This window comes from Neopsephotus bourkii, unplaced genomic scaffold, assembly GCF_033783945.1.
Source record: "Neopsephotus bourkii isolate Nb327-2 ecotype Australia unplaced genomic scaffold, CSIRO-AGI_Nbou_v1 NB_838, whole genome shotgun sequence".
Taxonomy (NCBI): domain Eukaryota; kingdom Metazoa; phylum Chordata; class Aves; order Psittaciformes; family Psittacidae; genus Neopsephotus; species Neopsephotus bourkii.
In genome coordinates this window covers 1,574,301-1,598,088 of record NW_026901334.1, presented here as the reverse complement: position 1 = coordinate 1,598,088, position 23,788 = coordinate 1,574,301, and the positions used below count along the sequence as shown (strand labels likewise).

The 23,788-nt window shown below is 47.2% G+C and overlaps 2 protein-coding genes across 9 annotated transcripts; both read right to left on the bottom strand.

Annotated features, from left to right (window-relative positions):
• Positions 1-201: 201 nt before the first annotated feature.
• Positions 202-9,604, bottom strand: TIMM44 (translocase of inner mitochondrial membrane 44). Its single transcript, XM_061355897.1, has 13 exons — positions 9,489-9,604; positions 8,500-8,607; positions 7,847-8,017; positions 7,334-7,414; positions 6,300-6,449; positions 5,510-5,649; positions 5,015-5,100; positions 3,940-4,032; positions 3,373-3,497; positions 2,727-2,777; positions 2,221-2,310; positions 1,642-1,752; positions 202-864 (listed from the first exon to the last, which is right to left on the bottom strand). Exons 1-13 carry the CDS (start codon positions 9,516-9,518, stop codon positions 745-747), a joined length of 1,356 nt encoding a protein of 451 aa, XP_061211881.1. The 5' UTR covers positions 9,519-9,604; the 3' UTR covers positions 202-744.
• A 928-nt stretch (positions 9,605-10,532) lies between these two features.
• HNRNPM (heterogeneous nuclear ribonucleoprotein M) lies at positions 10,533-23,550 on the bottom strand. 8 transcript variants are annotated; one of them, XM_061355916.1, is made up of 15 exons: positions 23,145-23,550; positions 22,942-23,059; positions 20,526-20,591; positions 20,394-20,429; positions 20,108-20,261; positions 19,093-19,142; positions 18,407-18,467; positions 16,360-16,461; positions 15,739-15,783; positions 15,298-15,372; positions 14,842-14,940; positions 13,323-13,394; positions 12,090-12,871; positions 11,781-11,832; positions 10,533-10,988 (listed from the first exon to the last, which is right to left on the bottom strand). In XM_061355916.1, exons 1-15 carry the CDS (start codon positions 23,237-23,239, stop codon positions 10,825-10,827), a joined length of 1,971 nt encoding a protein of 656 aa, XP_061211900.1. In that variant the 5' UTR covers positions 23,240-23,550; the 3' UTR covers positions 10,533-10,824. The 8 variants fall into 8 exon arrangements, with proteins under 8 accessions (XP_061211900.1, XP_061211902.1, XP_061211895.1 ...); XM_061355918.1 differs by having other exon boundaries at positions 22,966-23,059; positions 23,145-23,516; XM_061355911.1 differs by having other exon boundaries at positions 20,394-20,591; positions 23,145-23,516.
• Between the last annotated feature and the right edge of the window lie 238 nt (positions 23,551-23,788).

Here is a 23,788-nt window from a genome sequence, read left to right as displayed (position 1 = left end):
ATCCTAGCACCCTGCCTGCTGTCCCCCCCCAACACCATCACATTAACCCAGCACAGAAAGGCAGCTGTGCGCTCCTGAGTGGTACCAGTGGACACAATGAACACAACACCCAAACCAACGTTCCCAGTGCAAAGCTGTGGCTGTATGAATGGTATCACTGCAATCAGCCTCAAGAACCTGCCTGATGATGCCAACCCCTCCACATGCAAACTTGATTGTATTTGGTTTGGTAAAGTGCAAGACACCGCAGCAAGAGAAGGCTTCTTGGCGTGACTCCACAAGAGTTAGCCAAGACCAATGTGCCTTAAAAGCACCTCTGAGATCTTCTGGGGGATGCTTGAGGCCACCAGAGGATGACAGCAGATGGGAATTAGACCTGGCACGTCTCACTCTCCAACACCCACCTCTGTGCATCACTGGAAGCACTGGGAAACACACAGGAGTCAAGCAGCCTCCTTCAGCCACGATTAAAAAAGGAGCCAACAGCAGCTGCTCGTGTCTCAGACCTTTCACTGGCCATCTCCCTACACCCTTACAGTGCCACAGCAAAGCAGAAGGCAGGTACTCGTCCAGTTCATGACTGGGATTGGCACAATGAGGGCACACAGAACAGCCCCCTCTTGCCAAAGGAACCAGTCCAGCCTCTTTCCCTCCTCCACAGTCCATCCCACAGCAGCCGGGTGCGAGTGCAGAGATGGAGCCACTTCCAGAGAGGTACAGGAAGCCCCTGGGTTGCCACTGTCCTCAGAGAACCTGCTCAGTGCTCGATGAGGAAATGTCCAGTAGCCTCCATGCAGCGTAGGGGTTGAGCTCGTCCTGGTCTCTGCAGAGTGCCCACACGTACAGCATCCGCAGCACCTTGTCCTGGAAGGGAAATCCTGCTGTTAGAGCCTGCGGGATGCTCAGAGACCTCACCCGATGGGGACAGGCTCCAGCCTCCTCCAGAGACTGTCCTCATGGGTTTGCTCTCTGGTTCTAAGCCTGAAGGTGCTGAGTAAGGACAGCGACTGGAAACGTTACAGCCAGGAACAGATAAAACTTTGATCTCCAAACTCAGAATTAAGAACTCCAACTCAGAACCATAGAATGGTTTGGGTTGGGAAGGACCTTAAGATCATCCAGTTCCAACCCCTTAGAGCCTGGACTAGAGACAGCGGTCTCAAAAAGCCTGGTCTTTATTAAATGCATGTATTAAGGCAGTCATTTTCTCCATCCCCTGCAAATGAGCTGACTCCAGCTCCCACCCTGTCTGCCAAGCATCTTTGTGCTCTCCTCTTATAACGCCCTTTGTGAAGGAAAGAACAGACCAGGATCAGGTGGAAGCTCTGGGATGGAGTTTCAGTGTACAGCAGGAGAGTTCAGTTCTGTCCCAGAGGAGCAGAACTCATGGTGATAACTGCAGGCAGGGAGCTACTTAATGCTCAGTTAATGGGGTTTAACACTTTGAGAGTCTGACAGGAAGAAACAGCCCACACTGAGCTGCACCAAGGACCTAACCCACAAGGTGCAGTATTATTCCTACCAGTCAATGCAGTATGTGTGACACCACCTGCTCCAGATGCACCAAGATGAATCCTAGCACCCAGGATGATTAACAGGGGATTAAGAGAGAAAGGACCTCCAGCTGAGAGCATTCCTTACCGGGTCACCTTCCACCACTTCCCCTTCCTGGTTCTTAATTACCAGCACGACCTGAGCCTGGAAAGTGATGATTAAAACTGGTCCCTGCTCCATCATCTTCCCCATGGCCAGCTGCAATGGAAGAAAATTCCATCAGGGAACAATTCCTGCAGATTAGGGTAAGAACATCAAGTATTTAACACCACTGCTCTGGCCTGACACGGCTAACACTGACAATCCCACCCTCTCCAGAGCTGCACCTGGGTTTTCCAATCAGGTTATACCTTCTCCTCAATTCTAATGTCACTCCATTCAGTATTTAAAAGAACTTCTTAACTGCAGTGCAGAGACGATGGAGAATTGAGGTTTGTTTCCCAAAGCTGTGCTCTTATAACATATAATTCTCTTCCTGCCTCTCTTTGTGGGGATGCAGAATGCTCCAGAGGATGTTGTTCTTCAGGAATTCTGGAGTTACTTTTTGGGTAACCCAGCCAGTAACTACCTCCAACTTAAGTCAGAGCAAAGAAGAAAACCCCTCCTCAGGTCATGAGTTTCTAATTCATCCCCCCCCCACAGTGAAACATAGGAAAGGGCACTCACATCAATGTTGTCAATGTCCAGAATCCTGGAGTGGAACTGGAGCCCCATGGCTTTGGCTTGCTGGATGGGATGAGCAAGCTGACTGTAAGTCTATGAACGAAGCAACAAACTTGTGTTACACGTTTGAATTTGTTCTGTCACAAAGAAAAAGGCATTTTCTGCTTACAGAGAACCACCAGCAATGACAATGAAAGCCAGGTTTTTGCAGATATGCTGAACACAGAGGTCTTGCCAAGCATCAAACAGCTACAGCAGATGCTCTGGGCTTCACAGAACCAAAGGCTCACTAAAACCCCCACCCTTCAGCTCACAGCCAGACTATTCCAGAACTCCTGCCCATATACGTGACTGCATTAGTGTTTTCTATATGTTCCCTGGGGAAGCAGCTGCACAAAGCAGGTAAGCAACATCACAGATACAACAGCTTGCAAGCAAAGGTGGCACAATACACCTACTTATAAGGGAGAATCATCACCTTTCCAGACAGTCTGAGTAGCTCTACTCACCGCTTCATAGCACCAGTCTTTGAGGACATCAAGCTCTCCAGACATCATAGACTGAAAGAGGAAATGGAATAAAATAGGAATATTTTTCCCTTTAGCTCATCCTATAATGCTGCCTCATGACTAGAAGCATCATAAACACTTCTACAGGTGTGTTAGCATGTATTAAGTGAGATACAATCATTCCCTGCACTGTTTTAGGATGAGATCATTGCTCTCTCTTAGCTTCTTCCTCTCTTCAAGCCTCAGATTTTCCAGCTCATACAAATCCCAACCCATTTCTGCTGTGCTTCAATTCCACTCCTTTCACTCTGTCTTTCCTGACGGACTGTTACAATGAAAGGAACTATATCCATTACACCTGAAGTCACAGCCTTCAGCAGTGCTGTCCTGAGTGGTCCTTAAAAACATGAAGTTCCACAGAACTTCCTTGACTAGGACCATTTCTCATGACCTCCTCTCTTCCCAAGCAGCCACAGACCACTTAAGAACCCAGTAGTACCTACACACCAAATTCCTTCCCTTATCAATATTTGATAGCACCATTTGCCCAGTGCTGTTCATTCACAGAATGGTTTGGGCTGGAAAGGACCTTAAGATCATCCAGTTCCAACCCCCTGCCATGCATCACACTGCAGCCCCTCCTCACCTCGAGGACATTGGGGATTATATCAAACTCGCACTGCTTTAAGAACCGGTCTTTGTCAAAGGATGGATCCACTTTGAGTATCTCTGTCAAAACCTCTGACATTTCTGTCTTCGAGAACAACCCACCTGAAAAACAACTCAGTGAGACCGGTGGGACAACTGCCACAGGGAACAAGGGAAAGGCGTTTGGGGAGACAACAGAGGGAAGGAGGAGGCACTTGGGACAATCTGTGGTTTAAAGGTAAGCTTCAGCTTTATCCCATACAAGCACTTGTCATGGCACTGCAACGTCTGATCCAGCAGCAGCCTGCCACTACATGATACTGGGAAATGATCCATGCCAACTGCTGTAAAGCTCCAGAATCATGGAATCATGGCATGGTTTGTGTTGGAAGGGGCCTTAAAGCTCATGGAGTTCCAAACCCTGCCATGGGCAGGGACACCTTCCAGTAGAGTAGATTGCTCCAAGCCCCGTCCAACCTGGCCTTAGGAACACCTGGAGCAGTAGCAGGCACCAGAGCAGAGCTGAGGCCAGTGATGCTCTTCCAGAGCAAGGGTGAAATGTTACCTATTAAGTCTGTGACTTTGTCTGTGACGGCTCTGGAAGCTCGAATGAATGCGTTATCACTCTCATCATACTTCATCTTCATCTCAAAGAACCCTGGAAGGAGAGGAGCTGTGAGCAGCAGTGTCCTTCACTAAGAAACAACATGAAGTGGACTGCAGAGCAAACCCACTGCTTCCCTTCTAAACCACTTCAGTGATTAACAGCTATCCACTCCCAAAGTTTCTTTTCTCCTCATCTTCCTGCAATGTTCTTAACTACCAATAACCGTAATGAGGAGAATGATGCTTTCTCTGACTTCAGCTGCCAGAAACTCTGGACCTTCTGTTCAGATTTGCAGGTAGAAAATACACCAGACTTGCTCACACCAGTAACAGCCTCCTTACAGCCTTGATTCAGTCTGCTACAAGGGGTAGCAAGATGTGGAACCAACACCAGAAAGTTTAACTGGGGCTGTGTGTCAAGAATAGATCACAAAATCACAGCATGATTTGAGTTGGAACCTTAAAGCTCATCCAGTTCCAACCCCTTCCACTGGAGCAGGCTGCTCCAAGCCCCTGGGTCCAACCTGGCCTTGAACACTGCCAGGGATGGGGCAGCCACAGCTTCTCTGGGCACCCTGTGCCAGGGCCTGGCCACCCTCAAAGGGAAGAACATTCAGTAAGTTCAGGGTTTGCCTTAAAGCCAGGCAGAAGGCAAAGTTCCACAGGTTCCAGAAACCCGCTCACTCAATACAAGATCTTTCCTCATCACAAGCTCAAGGTCAGGAAGAAGCGACCTGCCCTCTCCCTGCTGACATGCATGCATGAGTGCCCTGGCCTCTTCCCAGTGCCAGAGGGAATCTGACTAGGAAACAATGGAAAACAGAAGAGAGTTCAGCTCCTTAAGCAGTGCTGAAAGCAGGATTTGGTACCTGCAGGGAGCAGGGACTGATCAAAACCAACCCTGACTGAAGAGGGGCCCAAACATAGATGGAGCATCACGTTGAGCCTGGTTGCACAGACGGTAGGAGATCCAACCCAGCAAGAATCACAACTGGGAAAGTAAGGTGCTTTTCCATTGTCTTTGGAACACTTACTATTGAAGACCACGTTGTTGTCCTTGAAATCTTTCCACTGCTGATACCATTTTGAGTCTTTGTGCAGCACCACACCCATGGCCTCCCTAGAAGGGACACAAGACAGGGGTGCTTGTGAGCAAGTAACTTACAACTGAGTGAGAATAAGAACATCCTGAGGAGTATCAATGCAGCATCACTGAAGCTGACACACCACAGAAACATGGCTTAGTGTGGCCAGGCAGCAGAGGAAGCAAAGGAGCTCAGACTTAGTGCTGCCAAATGTAATTCAACAGCAAGATGTTAGGACTGAGGAAAGAGGGCACACAGGGCAGTCAGGAGTTCACATCAGAACCTTGTGCACCCACTTTAGCATTTTAAGTGCCCAGTTTTGCTATTGCAAGGTCCAGGATCAGCAGCTTCTGAGGGAAATCTGCTCTTAGACCTACCTGTGCTGCCAGGTCAGGCCTCACCCCACAGCCATCCCATATCACCCTAAATGCACCCCATACTTACTCATTAGCCTCAAATATTCGCTCCTCTTTAATACTCTCTCCTGAGAACTCTGTTCTTTTCCGTAGGCGCTCTGGGCGTTTGTAAGGACCGGTCTGTCCTAAAACACTTTCATCTATCTCCTTCTTGACTGTTTCTACTCCCTGAAAGGACAACATCCCCATTAGGTTGATTTACTGTTTCCCCCCATTCCCCAGAAACTGAAATTCACTTCTGCTGAAGGAAGAAATAAATACATAAAGAGGCCACAGGTTATTCTCCTCTCCCTTAGTCACCAAATGCTTCTCTGCTGATGCCTACTGGCATGCACACCAGTACCAAGGCCTTCTGCTTAAGAAGTCAACAGTCTAGAACACCAACTGGATGGTTGTACTGGATCTACCTGAAGAAAAAAGTCCCATATAGTAGAATCATAGAATGCTTTGGATTGGAAAGGACCTTAAAGCTCATCCAGCTCCAACCCCTGCCATGGGCAGGGATCCCTTCCCCTAGAGCAGCTTGCTCCAAGCCCCTGTGTCCAACCTGGCCTTGAGCACTGCCAGGGATGGGGCAGCCACAGCTTCTCTGTGCACCCTGTGCCAGCGCCTCAGCACCCTCACAGGGAAGAGCTTCTGCCTTATCTCCAACCTGAACTTCCCCTGTTTCAGTTTGAACCCATCACCCCTTGTCCTTTCACTACAGACCCTGATGACGAGCCCCCTCCAGCATCCCTGTAGCCCCCTTCAGATACTGGAAGGCTGCTCTGAGGTCACCACGCAGCCTTGGACAGTTAAAGCTTACAGCCGACAGGTACCTGAGAAATAACTTTGAAGGCTGCTGTCCTGCCCAGTTTCTCCCCTCCTTTTGTCACTGACTCTGCAGACTGCTTTGCTGTTTTTGCTGCTCCTTCCACACCTTCCTTTATCTTCCGGCCAATATCACTCCTACTGACCTCATCCAAGCTCTGCAAGAAAACACAACATGAAAGAAAAGCTCAGGTCAGGTGAAACTGGTGGAAACTGATATTGACTAACTCCTCTTTGGGCATTAGGAGGTATTTAGCATTCACACAGGACAAAACTAACCCAACCTACAGTGAGCGCACAGCTACATGTCACAGGGGAGACTGGCTGGGACACTATGGCTTGGCACTGCAGCATTGTCCAACACCTCTTTGCAGAACAGACTGGGCTGTTCATGGGACCACACACATTTGTAATAGCTGCTACCCAGAGGTTTTAACTCTTTTTTGCCTTGATATCAACGAGAATGACCAATGATGCCAGCATTAAGATAGCCAAGCCCTTCCCCTTGAATCAATCAGGTGCTTTTTCAGAGCAGGTACAGGAGCAGTGGAAATGGCTCTCTGCTATTCAACTCTTGCTGCACAATCAGGAAACACTCTTCTCAATCCCACACCTTCATATCCACCACTTCAGCTGTGTTTAGAGCCAGGACCCTGTATGCAAGAGGTTAAAAGGACTCTGCCAGTAGCTGGTTGCCCTTTTGTTCTGCACTGGCACATGTCAGATCCTCAGGGATCCTGGAATTGTCACCAGCAACAGGCAACCAACCCTGGATGGGTCACAAGCCACAGCTTCAGAGGAAGAGAAATGACAGGGTGCCACTACCAAATGGTTTTCCCTGGTTATCAATGGAATTTGGCTGATGAAGATGCTCACAGCACCTTCAACAGCACTGACCAGATACCAGTTATGTCCCCCTCAGCAAAGAGTTTTATGTCCAGCTCATAACTGCAGCAGCTAAGCCACACCAAAGCAGATTTACACAGATGGAGAGTGAAGGAGCAGAACAGGGGGACCGACTTCTTTCACAGCTGCTTTTTACCTCTTTCACTGTCCCAGTTATTTCTCCAAGTTTCTTTTTAATCACTTCAGAGGTCTTCACTGTTTCAGATTCAATGGTTTTCTGTCGGGAAAAAAAACAGGCTGCAGGAAACTGAGAATGGAAAATACTCAAGCCCAGTTTAGCACACAGCACAGCCCCTTAATGCTGTCACTGAAAGCAAAAGGGCTCCACCACAGGAAGCATCCTCCTTGAGGAACTACCATCAGAGGTTCATTTATGCAACTTGTGCTGTTTATAGTTCTTCAAAGGCTGCAAAATAAGGGTTTAAGTTCTAATGCCTCGTCCTTTCATCTGCTCATTATTTGGGAAGTCCAGTGAAGGGGCTGCTGGAAGGATTTTCCACTTAATCCCAGTATTTCCAGCCAAGCAGAACTTCCCATGAGAACAGACATACCGAATTCAGGTCATCTGCACACAGATTCAAATCTACATTCACAATGGTAACAGCTCAGTGAGTGGGCAATGAAAGCACCAAAGGGATTTCTGACTTACATATTTCCTCCTTGCTTCTCGAAGAGCGTCAGATTCTTCCAGCTTTTTAGCTTCATCTCGGAATTTCTTAATGCTTTCTTTCATCTCCTTGTTTTTCGCTAATTCCTGTTTGATGTTCTCCACAAACCCTGATATAAAACCCTTTCTTCCTCCCGCAGAGTAGCATCTGGACTAAAGAAAAGCATTCCATGTTGTAGGATCCAACGAGACATTAAATCAGACAAGAGACAAAGCCAGCAGGTAGATTTACTTAAGCCAGGCACTGAATCACTTCTAACAGAGTAAATGTTGTGGGGAATACAAAGCCACCTTAAAAAAGCAGCAGCTTAACCTCAAGAGCCAATGTTCAACACAGTTCTAATGCCCTGGGAAGCACATCTGCACAGCCATTAGCAAAGATGCTTCTCCAGGGGAAGCTTAACTCCAGAGGTTAGTTAAATAACTTGGTCGATGAAGTTACCAGAGCATCACGCCTGAACTCTGTCACTTGGACTCAGTTACTACAATATTCCTTGATCAAATACATCTTAACAAGTAGAAGCTTTCAACCTACAACCGGTGCTTCTCAGAGATCCATCCCAATCGAACAGATCAGTGCTCTAATGAGGAAGCACTTTTGACCTGAAATAAGAAGAAATCAGCTGTTAACCAACCTGATGGGCCTCTAAACCAGGCGGGCTCATGCCATACACTGTACCCCTGGGGACTGCAGGAACTGGGTATCTTCTGGATATCAGCCATATGCCATTGATGAGACATTTCTGCAACAAAAATGTAAGGTCTGGTGTACAATGCAAGAGGACAGAAACCCAAAAGAGCCCAAGAAGAAAAGAAAGAACACCGCAAACAGACAGCATTGACTGTGCTGCTGGGAAAACATCCCAAGTGCTGCCAAGAAACACTGGAGGCTGATTGTAAAATCACAGCATCCCAGCCTGGGGTGGGTTAGGAGGGACCTCAAAGCTCCTCCAGTTCCAACCCCTGCCACAGGCAGGGACCCCTTCCACTGGAGCAGCTTGCTCCAAGCCCCTGTGTCCAACCTGGCCTTGAACACTGCCAGGGATGGGGCAGCCACAGCTTCTCTGGGCACCCTGTGCCAGCGCCTCAGCACCCTCACAGGGAAGAGCTTCTGCCTAAGAGCTCAGCTCAGTCTCCCCTACCGAAGTTTAAACTTCAGGCAGAAACCACCACCCACCTCCACAGCCCATCGCAACACACAGCGGCTTTTAAAGCCACAACCTCTGCATTCAGCTCAACACCGCGGCGAAACCTGTGCGCATTTCAGCTTGGCAAGAGCGCGGTAGAGCCGGGCTCCAGCGGCCTGGGCTGGCTCTGCTCTGAACGGCAACAGAGGAGCCATGGCCCGGTTCCACCCGCACCGCAGCCCTCACTACGGGCCTGACAGACCCTCGGGCAGGCCGGAACAGGGGCGGGAAGGGAGGCGGAAGCCGGTAACCGGTAACCGGACCACGGCACTGGCCGCGCCGATCACTCCCCGCGCGGCCCAGGGCGCTCAGCTCCGCGCTCCCCTCAGGGCACCCCCGGCTCGGTGCCGCGGCCCAGCGCTGCCTCCCGGCACCCCTCGCCTCAGCAGCGGAGCCGAACCGAGCCCCCGCGGAGGCGGTCCCGGCCCCGCTCTCACCCGACAGCCGCCGGCCGCCGCCGCCGCCATCTTCCAGCGCAGCGTGTGACCTTCGGGCGGCGCCGCGCAGTGACGTCATGGAGCGCGCTGCCCACGTGCAGCGGGGCGGGAGGCGCGGAGGGAGGCGGCTGTTCCGGACGGAACGGCCCGGGGGAGCTCCCCCCGGCTCGGAGCGCTGAGTGCGGGGCTGGCGGGCCCAGAGCAGGGCCATGGAGCTGCTGCCAGAGCTGGAGCAGCTCTGCTCTGGAGCCAGGCTGAGAGAGCTGGGCTGGGGCAGCCTGGAGAAGAGAAGGCTCCTGAAGGGGAGACCTTAGAGCAGCTCCAGTGCCTAAAGGGGCTGCAGGAAACCTGGAGAGGGGCTTGGGACAAGGGCCTGTAGGGACAGGCCAAGGGGAATGGCTTGAACCTGCCCGAGGGGAGACGGAGCTGAGCTCTTAGGCAGAAGCTCTTCCCTGTGAGGGTGCTGAGGCACTGGCACAGGGTGCCCAGAGAAGCTGTGGCTTTAAGGTCCCTTCCAACCCAAACCACTCCATCCTGTCTTGGACATAAAGCTTCATCACTCCTGGCAAAATAATTCCCTCTCAAGAAGACCCACTTCTGCTATTTGTGTTGTTAAAAACGTGTTTGTTGCAGAAGGTGAAATATTCCCCCTTCTGCACCTCACCCTGTCTGGGACCTGGAAACCTCCACGATAAGGAGTTGTTTTAAATCCCTTTTCAGTTCAGGCCTTCAGAATGGCACTGACACACCTAAAGGTAGAGGATAATGTATTTATTATTCCTTTTGCTTTGAAATCAGCATTGCCACTGGAGCAAAATGAAAGTACCAGCCTTGCACCAAGAGGGGGCATCGCTTAGGTCTGAACACAGGACAGGGGGGGCCCCTGCACCCCAAAGCCATCCAAACCCCAAGACCAGTGTGCATCATGTTAAAGACGCAACGGCGAGGAACAGTCTTTCTTGACACTTCACAGGACACAAGTTCTAGTTTACTGAAGTTACAGAGAGCTTTGCAAGCAGAGGAGGTGCTGCCAGGACCAGATGCTGCGTCTGAAATCTTGAGTTTCATTTATTATCAAAGTCATTACTGTTTACATCTGTCATGTCAACGAGATGCCACAACTACAAAAAAAGATTGTGCACGTTGCAGTTTCAATGCAAAAACCCAGTAAAATGGAAATCCATTCGTTAAAAAAGTAATTAAAATTACTCCAAGAAAGCAACTGAATCTTTTTTTTAAACACCTTTACATCCAGTCAAATTAAAATGGTTAACAAGGAAAAAAAAAAGTACAAATTCCAAAAGTGTGGAAGCAGTGTTAAAAAGGCAATTCCTGCTTAAGCATTCCTGTCGATTCGCACGTCAATCTCCCTGCCCCGGAGCTGGATCCCGTTCATCATGCGGCAGGCGCGCTCTGCCACCTCCGGGGACTCAAACCGCACCACCCCACAGCCTTTGGACTTCCCATTCTCCATCTTGATGTCAGCGTAGAGCACGTGGCCTGGGGAGGAGAAGAGAAGGGGTTTGTTGAACCCTCTCTACCTTTAAGTGTGCCCAGTGGTTGATTCTGGTGTCTGAAGGGGGCTACAGAGATGCTGGAGGGGACCCGTCATCAGGGGCTGGAGCAATAGGACAAGGGGTAATGGGTTCAAACTGAAACAGGGGAAGTTCACGCTAAAGATAAGGCAGAAGCTCTTCCCTGTGAGGGTGCTGAGGCGCTGGCACAGGGTGCCCAGAGAAGCTGTGGCTGCCCCATCCCTGGCAGTGCTCAAGGCCAGGTTGGACACAGGGGCTTGGAGCAAGCTGCTCCAGTGGAAGGTGTCCCTGCTCGTGGCAGGGGGTTGGAACTGGATGAGCTTTAAGGTCCTCTGCAACCCAAAGCAGTCTGGGATTTCATGAGTCCATGGTTTAGAACTTCAGGCTGCAGGACAGCTTTCCCCAAGCTGTTGTTTTAAAGGAGTGTGCTTGGTTTAAGAGATGAATTAGTTCAAAGTGGTTGATTCTCACTGCAGCAGCAGCAGGTGAATGGAGCACCCACAAAGAGGCTGTCTGCATGATAAACCAGCACAAGATGGAGAAGGGCACCAACACTTACAGAAAGGAGTGTGTTAATGGATCATCAATTGCTTCCCAACACTCAGAACAGACATCCTCACATGGCTTAACAATTGTTAAGATCTAGCATTTCAGTAAGTCTGAGTGAAACTGTAGTTCAAGATACTGGTGTTGGGGACACAGAGAGCTGCTGTTTAATTCCTATTCCAGAGTAACAACCAGCAATAAAATAACTTACCACATTCATTAAATTTATCTTTCAGCATTTTCCATGTAAAATCGAAAGGCAGCTGTGAAAAGAGAAGAACAGGTCATTACTGAGGAGCTCCTGAACAGCTTGCAGGCACTGCCAGCTCTTCAGAACATGTTTTCCATCCTGGGACAGAGCTCTGGTCCCATTAAGGAAATGGCTTCAGCTCACAGCAGCTTGAACTGCCCCTCTGGCTGCAGTCAGTAGTGGATGTTGTGACTGGAGCACAGAGATGAACGTGTCAGTACTGATCAATTGCACGATGAGTGAAGGACAGGTAGGAAAGAGGCTACTCACGTTTCTCACAAATATCTGACACGCTTTCCTGGCCACCCCAGGTGCAGGTCCTCCAGTTCCTCCAAGGGAGCCTGCAAAGTTGCCTGCAAAGTTTCCACGTTCCATGTCCATTGTTCTCTCAAAATTGCTTCCCATGGGCAGTCCCATTCGCTCTATGCCTGCTCCCATGCCCTGCCCCATCGCAGGGCCCATCCTCTCCATATTAGTGGCTCCAATGCGCTCCAAGCCCATCCTCTCCATGCCAGCAGCTCCCATACGATCTATTCCTATTCTTTCCATAGGAGCAGCACCTATGCGATCCAAACCGGCTGGCATCCTCTCTATCACCTGACCCATTCCAGTTCCCATTCCAGCAGGGACCATACGCTCGATGCCTATACCCATTCTATCCATGCCAGAGCCCATCCGTTCTACGCCTGATCCCATTCTGTCCATAGTGGTGCCAACGCGGTCGATGCCAGCCCCCATCCTCTCGATGCCAAAGCCTATGCCAGAGCCCATCCGTTCCATGCCAGATCCCATCCTCTCAATAGCTGGGCCCATCCTCTCGATGTTGGGAGCAATGTGATCTATGCCTAGAGGGGCCATTCGGTCAATTCCTGACCCCATCCTCTCCACGTTGGAGCCCATGCGATCTAAAACAAGCCCCATCCTGTCCATTTCTGAGCCTACTCTCTCCATCCCATGCCCCATCCCGGAAGGGATTCTTTCTATTCCTGAGCCCATACGATCAATGCCAGGTGCCATCCTCTCAATCCCAGGAATGCTGGCATTTCCACCACCTGGAACACAACACACAGGTAATCAGTAATCATACAGTGACAAACCACAACCCTAATGCATGCTGAGACAGCTGAAATGCTTTAAGCTTCCTCATCACCCTAAAGCAACTGCCCACCACATGCTCTGCTGCTGCAGGATGTGAAGCAAAGGTTTCTTTTGGATGGTAAGAAGAGTTCTGTTGTTGATCACACACACCCCATACTGACCACAACCTGTTCAAGGTCAGGTTGGATGGGGCTTGGAGGAACCTGATCTAGTGGAATGTGTTGGAAGGGGGTTGGAACTGGATGATATTAAGGTCCCTTCCAACCCAAACCATTCCATGATGACCTTGTCCCAACTATAGTTTGGACAGAGGAAAGTTTATGTGTTCGCTAAGGAGCTTAACTTGGGTACACACAAAGAAAGCCTTCCCCCCCAAAAAAGAGAATTCTGAAGGCATTTGCAAACCTGGGAGAAGATCAGGTGGCAAAAGCTGTGTTTTAAACATACTCTTAGCTGGTAGCTGTCCTGTGCAGCACACTGCAGAATACACAGCAATAGTGAGTAGTAGCTCAAATTACAGTTCAAACAGAGACTGCTTGGAAGAGGAGTGAAGCCACATCCTCCTTGCCATACAGCTCCAAGATTACCTCAGCCAAGGCAGGGAGAGGCTTCTACAAGCAAACCTTCCCCAACCCTGAGAGCCCTCCTATCACTAGATCTCCGAGAGAAAGCAAGCCATTCCTTCACTAGACCCACAGCACAATAACTGTTACAGTCACAAAGCACGCTTGGCCTTCTCATGTGCAAAGAAACCCAGAAAAGCTACCTGGGTCATAAATCATAAAACTAAAACTGGGTTCCTGCATCTGCTACATAAAATCCCTTGACTGAGTTGTCCTGACTCTGCTGCAGAGCCTTTGCAGTGATTCCTCCAGTAAAGGATCACTCCTCTATGGTTTAGGCCATTTTGCTGTTGTATGAAGGCTTCAAGGTTATCCAGCAAATGAAGTTTAGCACTGCAGCACTGTAAGAAGAAAACCATGGAGTTTGATTTCCGTTTGAGGGGAAAAAGCCTTGTAGAAAGTGTGTACTTCAGTTACCTACATACAGTGAAGAGGAACAAGATATGTAACTCTGAACTGAGCCTATGCTCAAGGAAACCAAAGTGTACACATCTATGCGCAGCACTTGGGCCAATTTTAGAGAGCCATCTGAGTTGTATCAGAAACTCAATTTCTTTACAACTGAAATTCAAGTTAACAGAGCACAGCAGTGAGAGCATCACCCGAGCTGTGTATACACATGGGACAGACCCTCACATAAGACATGAAAAATGTTCATGTTCTGAATCTTCCTACAAAGCACCATCAATCCCTTTTCCCATCTCAAAGCTGCTGCAGAGCAGCACTGTGCTGTTCCTGCTCACTTCAAATACCATTATTACACATTCTTTACATTGACAGTCTTCCTTTTCCCACTGGGATTTAAAAGGCAAGACAGAAGAACACTAATTTTAGTGCTGCAGATGAGTGTATTCTCTTCAATCAGCTGACGGGTCTGATGGGCTTCCCAAAATGTCTGGGAAGAAGGGAAGGAAATTAAGGTTTTGCCGTATTGTCCTTCCTACTATCTAGGCCTCAGGCTCTGTTCTACTGACAAGATTGGGTCACAGATCACTCAGAACCTTCCTCATAGCCACGCATGTGTACAGGAGTTTAGCATGAAGCTTCAAGACACGAGACAGCATGTCAAGGCTGCCCAAAGGTTTCCTGTCACATCTGACGTTCCATTCACAGCACCACGGATGCATCCAGTGGATCCACTTGCCTCCTGTACAGCTCTCAGGGGGTTGATCAAAACCAGACTATCACAGCAAAGGTATATAAAATATAGGCTGGTTTGTTGTAACAACACACACGCAATTGGTACATACAGTTTGGGTAGGAGAAGCAGGTAGTGGAAGGGTATAGCTCAGTGTACTCACCTATTCCTCTCTCCAAGGTATCTCCAAAACTACGAGACATTCCCATTTCATTTCTTCCGAATTCTCTTTCGAATCCTCCACCCATGGCACGATCCATGTCTGCAAAGATGGAGTTTGAGATGTCCTACATGGCTCCCAAGAGAATGTTTTAACATAGCACCAGTTTTAAAGATTAAGATCAAGGCAAGGTTGTTCTTATGTTCTCCTGAGCATTTTACCATGGCTTCTTGAGATGCAAAACCCAACCCAACACAGGACTCATCTCTGCATGGACAAACACATTTGAGGTGGCCACTTTACTCTGGAGCCACCCTTCTGGTGTGTAGAGAGAGCAGTTTCTCTCTTCCTAAACTAGTCCTTAAAGACAACCCCAGTGAATCACTCGTGGCCTCTGAGCTGCAAAAAAGCTTTCAGGAACACAGCTCAAGAGTGGGATAGAACAACCCCAATGCCTACCGCTCATTCTGCCCATGTTCATTCCAGCTGGGAAGCGGCCAATGTTCTCAATGCCACCGAAGGGACCTTCCATTCCTGAAAGAGAACATTTTTCAGGGATTCTTTAGCAATACATTTCAACTTAACTGCACACTTTCCCCACCAGCTGCCTTCACAGAACACTCCCATGGGCACCAAGACAACTCAGTACCACAGACTCACAAACCCCGAAGTTTGGTCAGACTTTGGTCCCGACACACATGACAAACACGGGTTGTGTTTTAGGTGAGGTATGAACCCAACCCCATACACCTACAGCAGCTTTAGTCCTACTCAAAAAGGGATAAGTTACTGCTAAATCAGTGATGAACTCCAAGAACACAAATGCTGCCAGATACACAGCTACATTAACACGACTTGCAGAAAGCCCAAGCTAGAGACATGCCAAAAAACACAGCTTACCTCCCATTTTATTCATTCCAAAGCCCATGCCTTCCATTCCCATTCCTCAAAATAAAAGAGAAAACTTTATATAGCAGATGTAATTCTACAACACTTAGCCATTAGTAGAAAACAAAGACCATACAACATGTTCACAGCTTACATGGGGTAACTCTGAGGAGACTGCAACATTCCTTCTCAGAAAACAAAGCAGCAAAGGGGAAAAAAAACCCATAGGCATTTATCAATTGAAAGCTGAATGTGTGCTACTTTTTAGGTGGCTCTTTCAAACTTGTGCTATTGAAACAGATCCTCAACAAAAGATTTGCAAGCCCACTAATCGGTGTTAAAAGTGAGAGATGGTTTTCAAAGTTTCCTGTATGATTTGCAGTGTCTGCTGCTCATGCTCAAGAGTCAGAAAATGAGAGCTGTGCCTTGACCACAGTGAAAAAAAAATAAAAATGGAGCAGTTGGTTAAATTCAGGTTTTCATTATCAAGCTCATGACTTAGCCCAACAAAAACTCATTTGGCTTTAACACTCCTAATACACTTGGACTTTTTGTGTAGGCAGAACAAAGCTAGCTACCTTCTACACAGCTTAAAGCTCTCATGAAACAAAAGCATAGGAGTAATCTTCTTACCTCCAGGTCCCATGTTGCCCATTCCCATGCCTTTGTTTATATGATTTGCATCAATAGGTTGACCTCCAGGTCCTAATCCCATGCCAATACCACCAAGACCATCTGAAGGAAATATTCAGATATCAAAAAAGCCTTCTTTCCATAGTTTGACAAAACAGCAAGTTTTATTCTTAAGTAATTGACTTCCATTCTCCAAAAAGCTTGCTGTGTTCCCACTTTGGGGCATGTACTTAAAGCATGAAAGCGTAGAGTAAATCAGAGTAGATGTGTCTTGAAATAGACTAAAAACTAGCTCAATTTTTCCTCATCATCCATTTGCCATCTTATTGCTGAGAAAACTTGCTTGGTTGGTTGGGTTTAGGTTGACTCCTGAAAAATAACTGGCTAGAACACTGCTTGTTTTGTGCAACTCCTCAATCTAAGGAGAAAAGAGTGGGCAATTTAGGATAAAGATCTTCTAACCTTTGCACAATGTTACCCTTGGCTGACAATTGGTTTATTTCCACCTTTGCCAAGGTTCTTTCCTTATAGAATTTAACCACAAAGGTCAACCTATGGTTCTGACAGCCACCTATGGAATTCAGAGCACACAGCCAGCCTCTTCTCTGAGCAAACAAAGCATATCATTCCCAGGCAGGATTTGGAATCTCCCTGCACCCCATTGAATTAAGGATTCCCCAGTCCAAAAAACAAGAAAAAAAAAAAGCCCTCAGATTTTCCTTCATCAGGAAGGAACAGTCCTCTGCTTGCATTTGCAGCAAACGCCACCCTAATGGCACCCTTTGCCTATGAGAAGAGGACTTCCTCATTTCCAGCTCAGCGTAATAAACACGGGACGTGTTGACTCTTGTTTTAAAACCAACACAAGATACCCCTTCCCCACCCCAAGAAAGGCCAAGAAGCAGTTTTCCATTGGCGTTTGTTGAGTTTTATAGAAGAGAAAGAAACTGAAACCCAGGGACTTGCTCTTGAAGAAGAGGTATATCATTAGAGTCAAGGCAGCAGTAAACCCACAAACAATACTGCTGCTGAACAAGGCTTTGACAGAGACACAGGAAACTAATTCAGGGATGGGTTGGTTGATGATCACTACAGCTGTGTAAGTGAGGAGCACACCACAGGTTTGGTTCCCATCCCGAAGGAAACAGCAACCAGCTGGATGAACAGGATGACATTAACATCCCACTTCACATTTCTGCTGTATTTAAGTAAGTGAAGCCTGTGCTCTCCTGCCTCTAACTCTTCCCTTCCAACCCACACTCTTCCTGTTCAATACTTCCAGTATCTCATCACAGCAGGGTTGAAGTTGGAAGGAACCTCTGGAGCTCTTCTACTCCGAGCCCACCAGCTCAAACAAGGCCACTTACAGCTGGTTGCCCAGGACCACCTCCAGAAAGATCTTGAGTACCTCCAAGGATGGAGACTCCACAGGCTCTCTGGGCAAGCCATGGCTCCAGTACTCAGTCATCCCCACAGAATGGTTCTTTATATTCAGCTGGAGTCTCCTGTGTTTCAGTTACTGCCTCTTGCCCTGTCACTGGGCACCACTGAGAAGGGCCTGGCTCTCTCTTCTTTACACCCTCCTTCAGGTATCTATATACACTGATAAGATCCCCTTTAGAAATGTGAAGACCTGTAAGATTCTCAGGTCCTCAATTCAGCCCTTTCAGCTGAAGAACACCAGATATGAAGAATAACACCCCATAAAAAGAGGCACACCCTTCCCTACTGACTGATTACTTTGCCATTAAGCCCCACTATTAACAGTGGTTTTACAAGGCATGGGGGTCTCTGAATTGCAACTGAGACATTTGGAAGCCTTAAGCATCCTGTTTAAGACAAGCTTCTAGCTATGAGCTGAAAGGAGTATCCAAAAAGACAAGGCTGAGCAGCTCTTTATCATTTCCCCCTTTGATACTAATCAGACCATTTGGATCCCAGCTTTCCAAAGTCTGACCCAGAGTCTTACTGGGGCTGGGATCAGGCCCCAGTTGCTGAACAGCAAAATAAAACCAGTAACATGTGCAGTCATGGAGGAGAGACTTACGAGGGAGTTGCTGGGGTCGCTCTGGAGGGAAGAAGTCTCCTTTGGGAAAGGCTCGTTCATCCTGAAGACAATTCAACACATGGAAGTTTGCAAGAAAAGGAAGAAATTAGTTCTTGCCCTCTCCTCTTTTTCTTTTAAATTAAAACACAGCAACCTCAAGGTAAAGCAGTCTTTATTCTATTTACGATTGTCCTTCAGCAAAATGAGCAGAATGAACCCTCCCTGATGGTGTTGACATCACTAGGAATTAAGCAAGTCCTAGAGTCATGAAATGGTTTGGGTTGGAAGGGAACTTCAAGCTCATCCAGTTCCAACCCCCTGCCACAGGCAGGAACACTTTCCACTAGAGCAGCCTGCTCCAAGCCCCATCCAACCTGGCCTTGAGCACTGCCAGGGATGGGGCAGCCACAGCTTCTCTGGGCACCCTGTGCCAGTGCCTCAGCACCCTCACAGGGAAGAATTTTTTCCTTGTATCTATCCTGAATTTCCCCTCAGTTTGAACCCATTGCCCCTTGTCCTACCAATACAGTCCCTGATGAAGATGATCCCCCTTCTTTGGCATCCAAAGTCACATACACGTGTGTGTCCCACCACAATAATTCGACCCGACCTTGAAACCACCCACTGCCCAAAGCCAGGAGCACATTTACCACTTCAGAAAGCAGGAAGAGTTTGAATGTACTCACCATTTTTACATGCATTGGTCTGTCAAACAGCAGCTGCCCGTTAAACATTGCTTTGGTTTCATTAAGGATCATTACTCAAGACTCGGACCAAAGTCTTAAAGCTTTAAGCACTGCTTGATGCAGAGAACAAAAGCCCTGTCAGAAACCATCACCTCTCTAGGGCACTTCTTCAGCTATCAGTCACACATTATCAAATATCCTTCTGCTTGTTCTAGAACAAAAAAAGCTTTGAAACCCAGATAACTGAACAGTCAAATAATGGCTTTTTCAAATTAAAATGGGAGGTAAAAAACACTCTTTTGCTTAATTTCATCAAGAGATCACTCAAAATATGACTCCAAACCAACCTAGGTGTTCACATATCTCATCAGTAACTTTAGCCATGTAAAACAGGACAAAATAGGCAAAAGTTCAATGTTTCCAACTCAACCAACAGGCAGTAAGCCACACTAGTGAATCACATGAAATTGTCTGAGTCTCACTCCCACAACACTTTCTTTATAAGGTGCACATGCAGAATGGAATAAACACTTAAACAGCAACCTGGGGAGGGAAAAGAGGGAAATATTTTCTTCCTTTCCATGCACAGCTCATGCACACAGCAGTATGGTTTGGGGTTTGTGAAATGCTATGTAACACACCAGTCACACCATCTTACACAGTAAGTGGATTTGGTCTCTCTCTTTGCCTCCACCATAGGAATTGAAGACAAATCCTTTCTCAGCAATTGCATTTTAGTACTAGCTACAACCTAGAGAGAAATAGAATATTTGAGCTAGATATACATACATTCAGGTATGAAAGAGAATCAGGTTTGTTATTGATTCTGAGCCTATAACAATAATTCTTTCAAGATGGACCTTCTTGTTTTCCAGTTTTCATTTTCCATCCAGTGCAATGGGTTGGCTGTGCCAGAGCAACATCCTCGTTTATAACACTACAGTTGAGATTTCCATCCTGCTTTGTTTGCTAAGTTATTTGCCTACTGTTTACCACCATTACTCTTCAAGGATACATATAGCTTGAACAGCCTCTATAGCTTGCTCGAAAGTGACAGTGCCGATGCCACGACTTTTGCCATCTTTATCTTCAAGTATGTCTGCCCGAACCACAACTCCAGCCATGCTGAACACCTCCTTCAGTTTCTTCCAACCAACCTTGTAATCCAACTGGAAGACAAGAAATATTGGGAATAGGACAAAGATTCCCATCAAAACCCAGTTTTAATGCTCCTTTGTTTCCTTTCCTGCTATGAGGCAGCTTCAGAAACAAAGCCTTCACAGAGATTATACAGCACTTACATTTGCAACGAAGACAGTGCTCCCAAGTCTTCCTGCCTGTAAAGCATGGATGATCTCATTGGGTATGTTGGGGTTGTTGAGGATACTGGGAGGGATATTGATCATGCCGGGGCCACCTGGGCCTGGACCAACCCCCATTCCACTGGCTGCTGCCATGACCTTCTGCATTGCTCTCCTGGCGTGCTCCCCATCAGGGTCCTGCAGACACAGAAACAACACACTCTGTTCCCTCTGTACTGCACTAAGTGCCTGGGCACTTACTGGCATGACTAAGACATGCAAAAGATGGGGTTTCCCTTTACCCAGGGCTTCCTGTTCCCTACAGACCACCCAGCCAGCCACTTCACCCATTACTGCCACAACTACCCCCCCTCCCCAGTTTATTTTCTCATAACCAACACACCAGTTATCCCAACTCCTGCACTTCTCTCGAGTCTGAAAGTGATTATTATTCTATCATTCAAGACCAGCAATAAGCCTCAGTTACATGTGGTTCAAAGACTGACAAAGCCAGAATGGCACTGGAGAGGCTTCAGAAGACAAATGCCAACTAACTCAACAACTCATTGACCTTGCACCTGGACTTCTTGACAAGCCAGGATAGTGTCAACATCAAGAAGATTGGTTTGGGCAACACATTCCCCATCCCCACTCGCTTTCTTATCCCAAAACACCTTTTAATGCATCCCCCTATTACTCCATAATTTCAGGATTTCAGGACACGCTGGAGAACAAGAAGCAAAGGATGAAGAATTCAAGGAGGGAAATAAGACTCATCTTTGTCACTTTATACTCATGACTGTAAGCACCTTCACAATAAAAGGGAACTTGTTGCTTAGGTTGGAAACATCACACTGTATTCAGTAAGCAAAATGCACCAGACTGCTGAAGGCGGCAAAATATCAAATAGAATCAGTCAGAAATACAGATTCTTCTTCTAATTGAGTTAATTTGAGTCTTGATCTGAATTTGAAGACTAAAAAACAGCACGTTTTGAGACAGGAAATCAATGTTTCAGCTACAGGAAATCACAGCAGCGTGGGATGAAGAACACATTAAAATGAATCAAGTCACTTTTCAAGTTTAATTTCCTATTTTGTTGTTAAAATAAGGTTTCACTTTGTCATGGTTTAAGCACAGCCGGTAACTCAGAACAACGCAGCCGCTCACTCACTCCCCCAACTTCTTCCTCCCCCGGCTCCCAGAGGGATGAAGAGAACCAAGAGAATGTAACTCCCACAGGCTGACATAAGAGCAGTCCAGTAACTAAGGTATAACACAAAACCACTACTGCTGGCACCATTAACAATAATGATAAGGGAAATAACAAGGGGAGAGAATACAACTGCTCACCACCTGCCGACCGATACCCAACCAGACCTGAGCAGCAATATAGCCCTTCCAGATGACTGCCCCCAGTTTATATAGAGGGCATGATGTGCTGTGGTATGGAATACCCCTCTGGCTAGTTTGGGTCAGGTGTCCTGTCCCTGCTTCCTCCCGGCTTCCCCTCCTCCCTGGCAGAGCATGAGGCTCAGAAAGTCCTTGGTCGGAGTAAGCATTACTGAGCAGCAACTAAAAACACCGGTGTTATCAGCGTTGTTCCCAGGCTGGAAGTCAAAACCACAGCACTGCACCAGCTACCAAGGAGGAGAAAAATGACTACTAATACAGAACAAGAGGTGGCTTATCCCAGAAGCAAGCTGCTGCTCTCAACTTAGGAAACCTGAGATCTGAGAAGTGCTGCCACTTGTCCCACCCTTGCTCCCAAGTGCTCCTCAGACTGTAGCAAGAAGCAGGTTACCAGTGGAAGACCTCCTGCACCCAGTTCTCTGTGTTATACTTCTGTAGATGTCTTTCACCCCACCGTTAAATGGGCAGGGCACAACAGAACGTGAAGTCTGCTTAGCCAAGAGCACAGCTCACATACCCCAAGGCCATGTCAAAGCCAACACTGAAGTAAATTGTTTTTACTGTTGTTTAGTTGAACCTTCAATGCAGCTACAAGTTCCAACCTGCTGGAATAAACCTTTAAACTGTTCAATGGTCAAGTATTAACTCATGGCTCAGCTGAGCATGTCGTACTGGTTGACAGTGGTGCAGCTGAGCATGTCATAGTAGTTGACAATAGCAAAGCCATTAAAATGGAAATGAATTCTGTAAGGATTTCAGAAATCAGCTTGTTCTATGGATTTCTGTGTAGAATACATTCGTTAGGATGCAGAATTAAAAGGGAAAGCAGTCAAGAACAAACAATATTTATGCATATTTCTTCTTGAAACCACTAAACAAGAAAGCAGACCTGCAGTTAAAGCCAAACTCTTGCTCTGTCCAAGCTGTGCCCTGTGACCATCAGCACCTACTCTTTAAAAATCAAGCTTAGTCTTGATCATGTCCAAATTCAACCTCAGCAGTACGTGCCAATGGTAACAAGTGGCTCACTGTGGATTTTCAATCCTATCTGATAAGTCCTAACTTTTGTCAGTTATTCTTATCTGTAAATGCCATAAATCCAAGAACTACCCCTTCACCTTCGAATTCAACATACTGAAAGAACAGATGCACGTCTTACTTCTTTCACTTTCAATGGTCTTCCACCAAGACTATGCTTGTTCAAAACCTCCGCAGCCTTTTTCATGCTTTCTTCCATCTTGAATTCAACAACACTGTGGGGATACAAGATAGCTAAGAACATTGCTGACCTTTGAAGAGCTTCCTTATTTCTTGCCATAAACTCAGAAGTGAACTTACGCGCATCCCTGACGAGGCGATTTCACAGGCGAGGAACAGGTAGAAGGGAAGAAAGAAGAAATCAAGTCAGTAAAAGCACAACACACACAACTCATTTACTTTGTTTTAAAGTCAAATCACATTAGTCAGCCCTAGTAGCAAAACCAAGTGTAATCTTACCCAATAAAGCCTCCAATACTTGAATTCCATAAGATATAATTTGTGTTAATGGGGTTAAACTGTCGATTCTGAAGTTGGAACAAACAGAACTAAGTCCAGATTCTCCAAGAAGAATACCACACGCTTCACGTAACCTGATCTTCCCTGACATCCAGCAAAGCCCTCAGCATATTCTCTCACCCTAAATCCATCTCTTTCAGTACAGTAAGTGTGCTCCTAGTGGGCTTTTCCCTGTGAGATACTGTCACTGGACTAAAGGACTTAAGGACCTATGAAGGCACTATACATTTATGCACAGGAACTAATTTCCTGGCACAGGAAGTGTACTTACAGAACCTGCTCTTGCACACTAGCCTTCCAAATTCAGCAAACCACTACAGTGACGTTATCCAAAGCACAAGGATTACATTAAATTCCATAACACTATACATACTGCTAGGGTCCCTGGTCATTCAAACAGCCAACGCCAACTGAACACAGTGGAA

Coding starts and splice junctions, on each gene's coding strand:
- TIMM44 (XM_061355897.1), bottom strand. CDS start 9,518: ATGGCGGCGGCGGCGGCCGGCGGCTGTCGG. Junction 4,033..5,014: donor CAACAACGTGGTCTTCAATA/GTAAGTGTTCCA, acceptor CTCTCCTTCCAG/GGTTCTTTGAGATGAAGATG. Junction 3,498..3,939: donor CAAAGTCACAGACTTAATAG/GTAACATTTCAC, acceptor GTTGTTTTTCAG/GTGGGTTGTTCTCGAAGACA.
- HNRNPM (XM_061355911.1), bottom strand. CDS start 23,239: ATGAGTTGTGTGTGTTGTGCTTTTACTGACTTGATTTCTTCTTTCTTC. Junction 19,143..20,107: donor AGAGGCTGTTCAAGCTATAT/GTATCCTTGAAG, acceptor ATGAAACCAAAG/CAATGTTTAACGGGCAGCTG. Junction 11,833..12,089: donor GTCAGATATTTGTGAGAAAC/GTGAGTAGCCTC, acceptor CTCTTTTCACAG/CTGCCTTTCGATTTTACATG.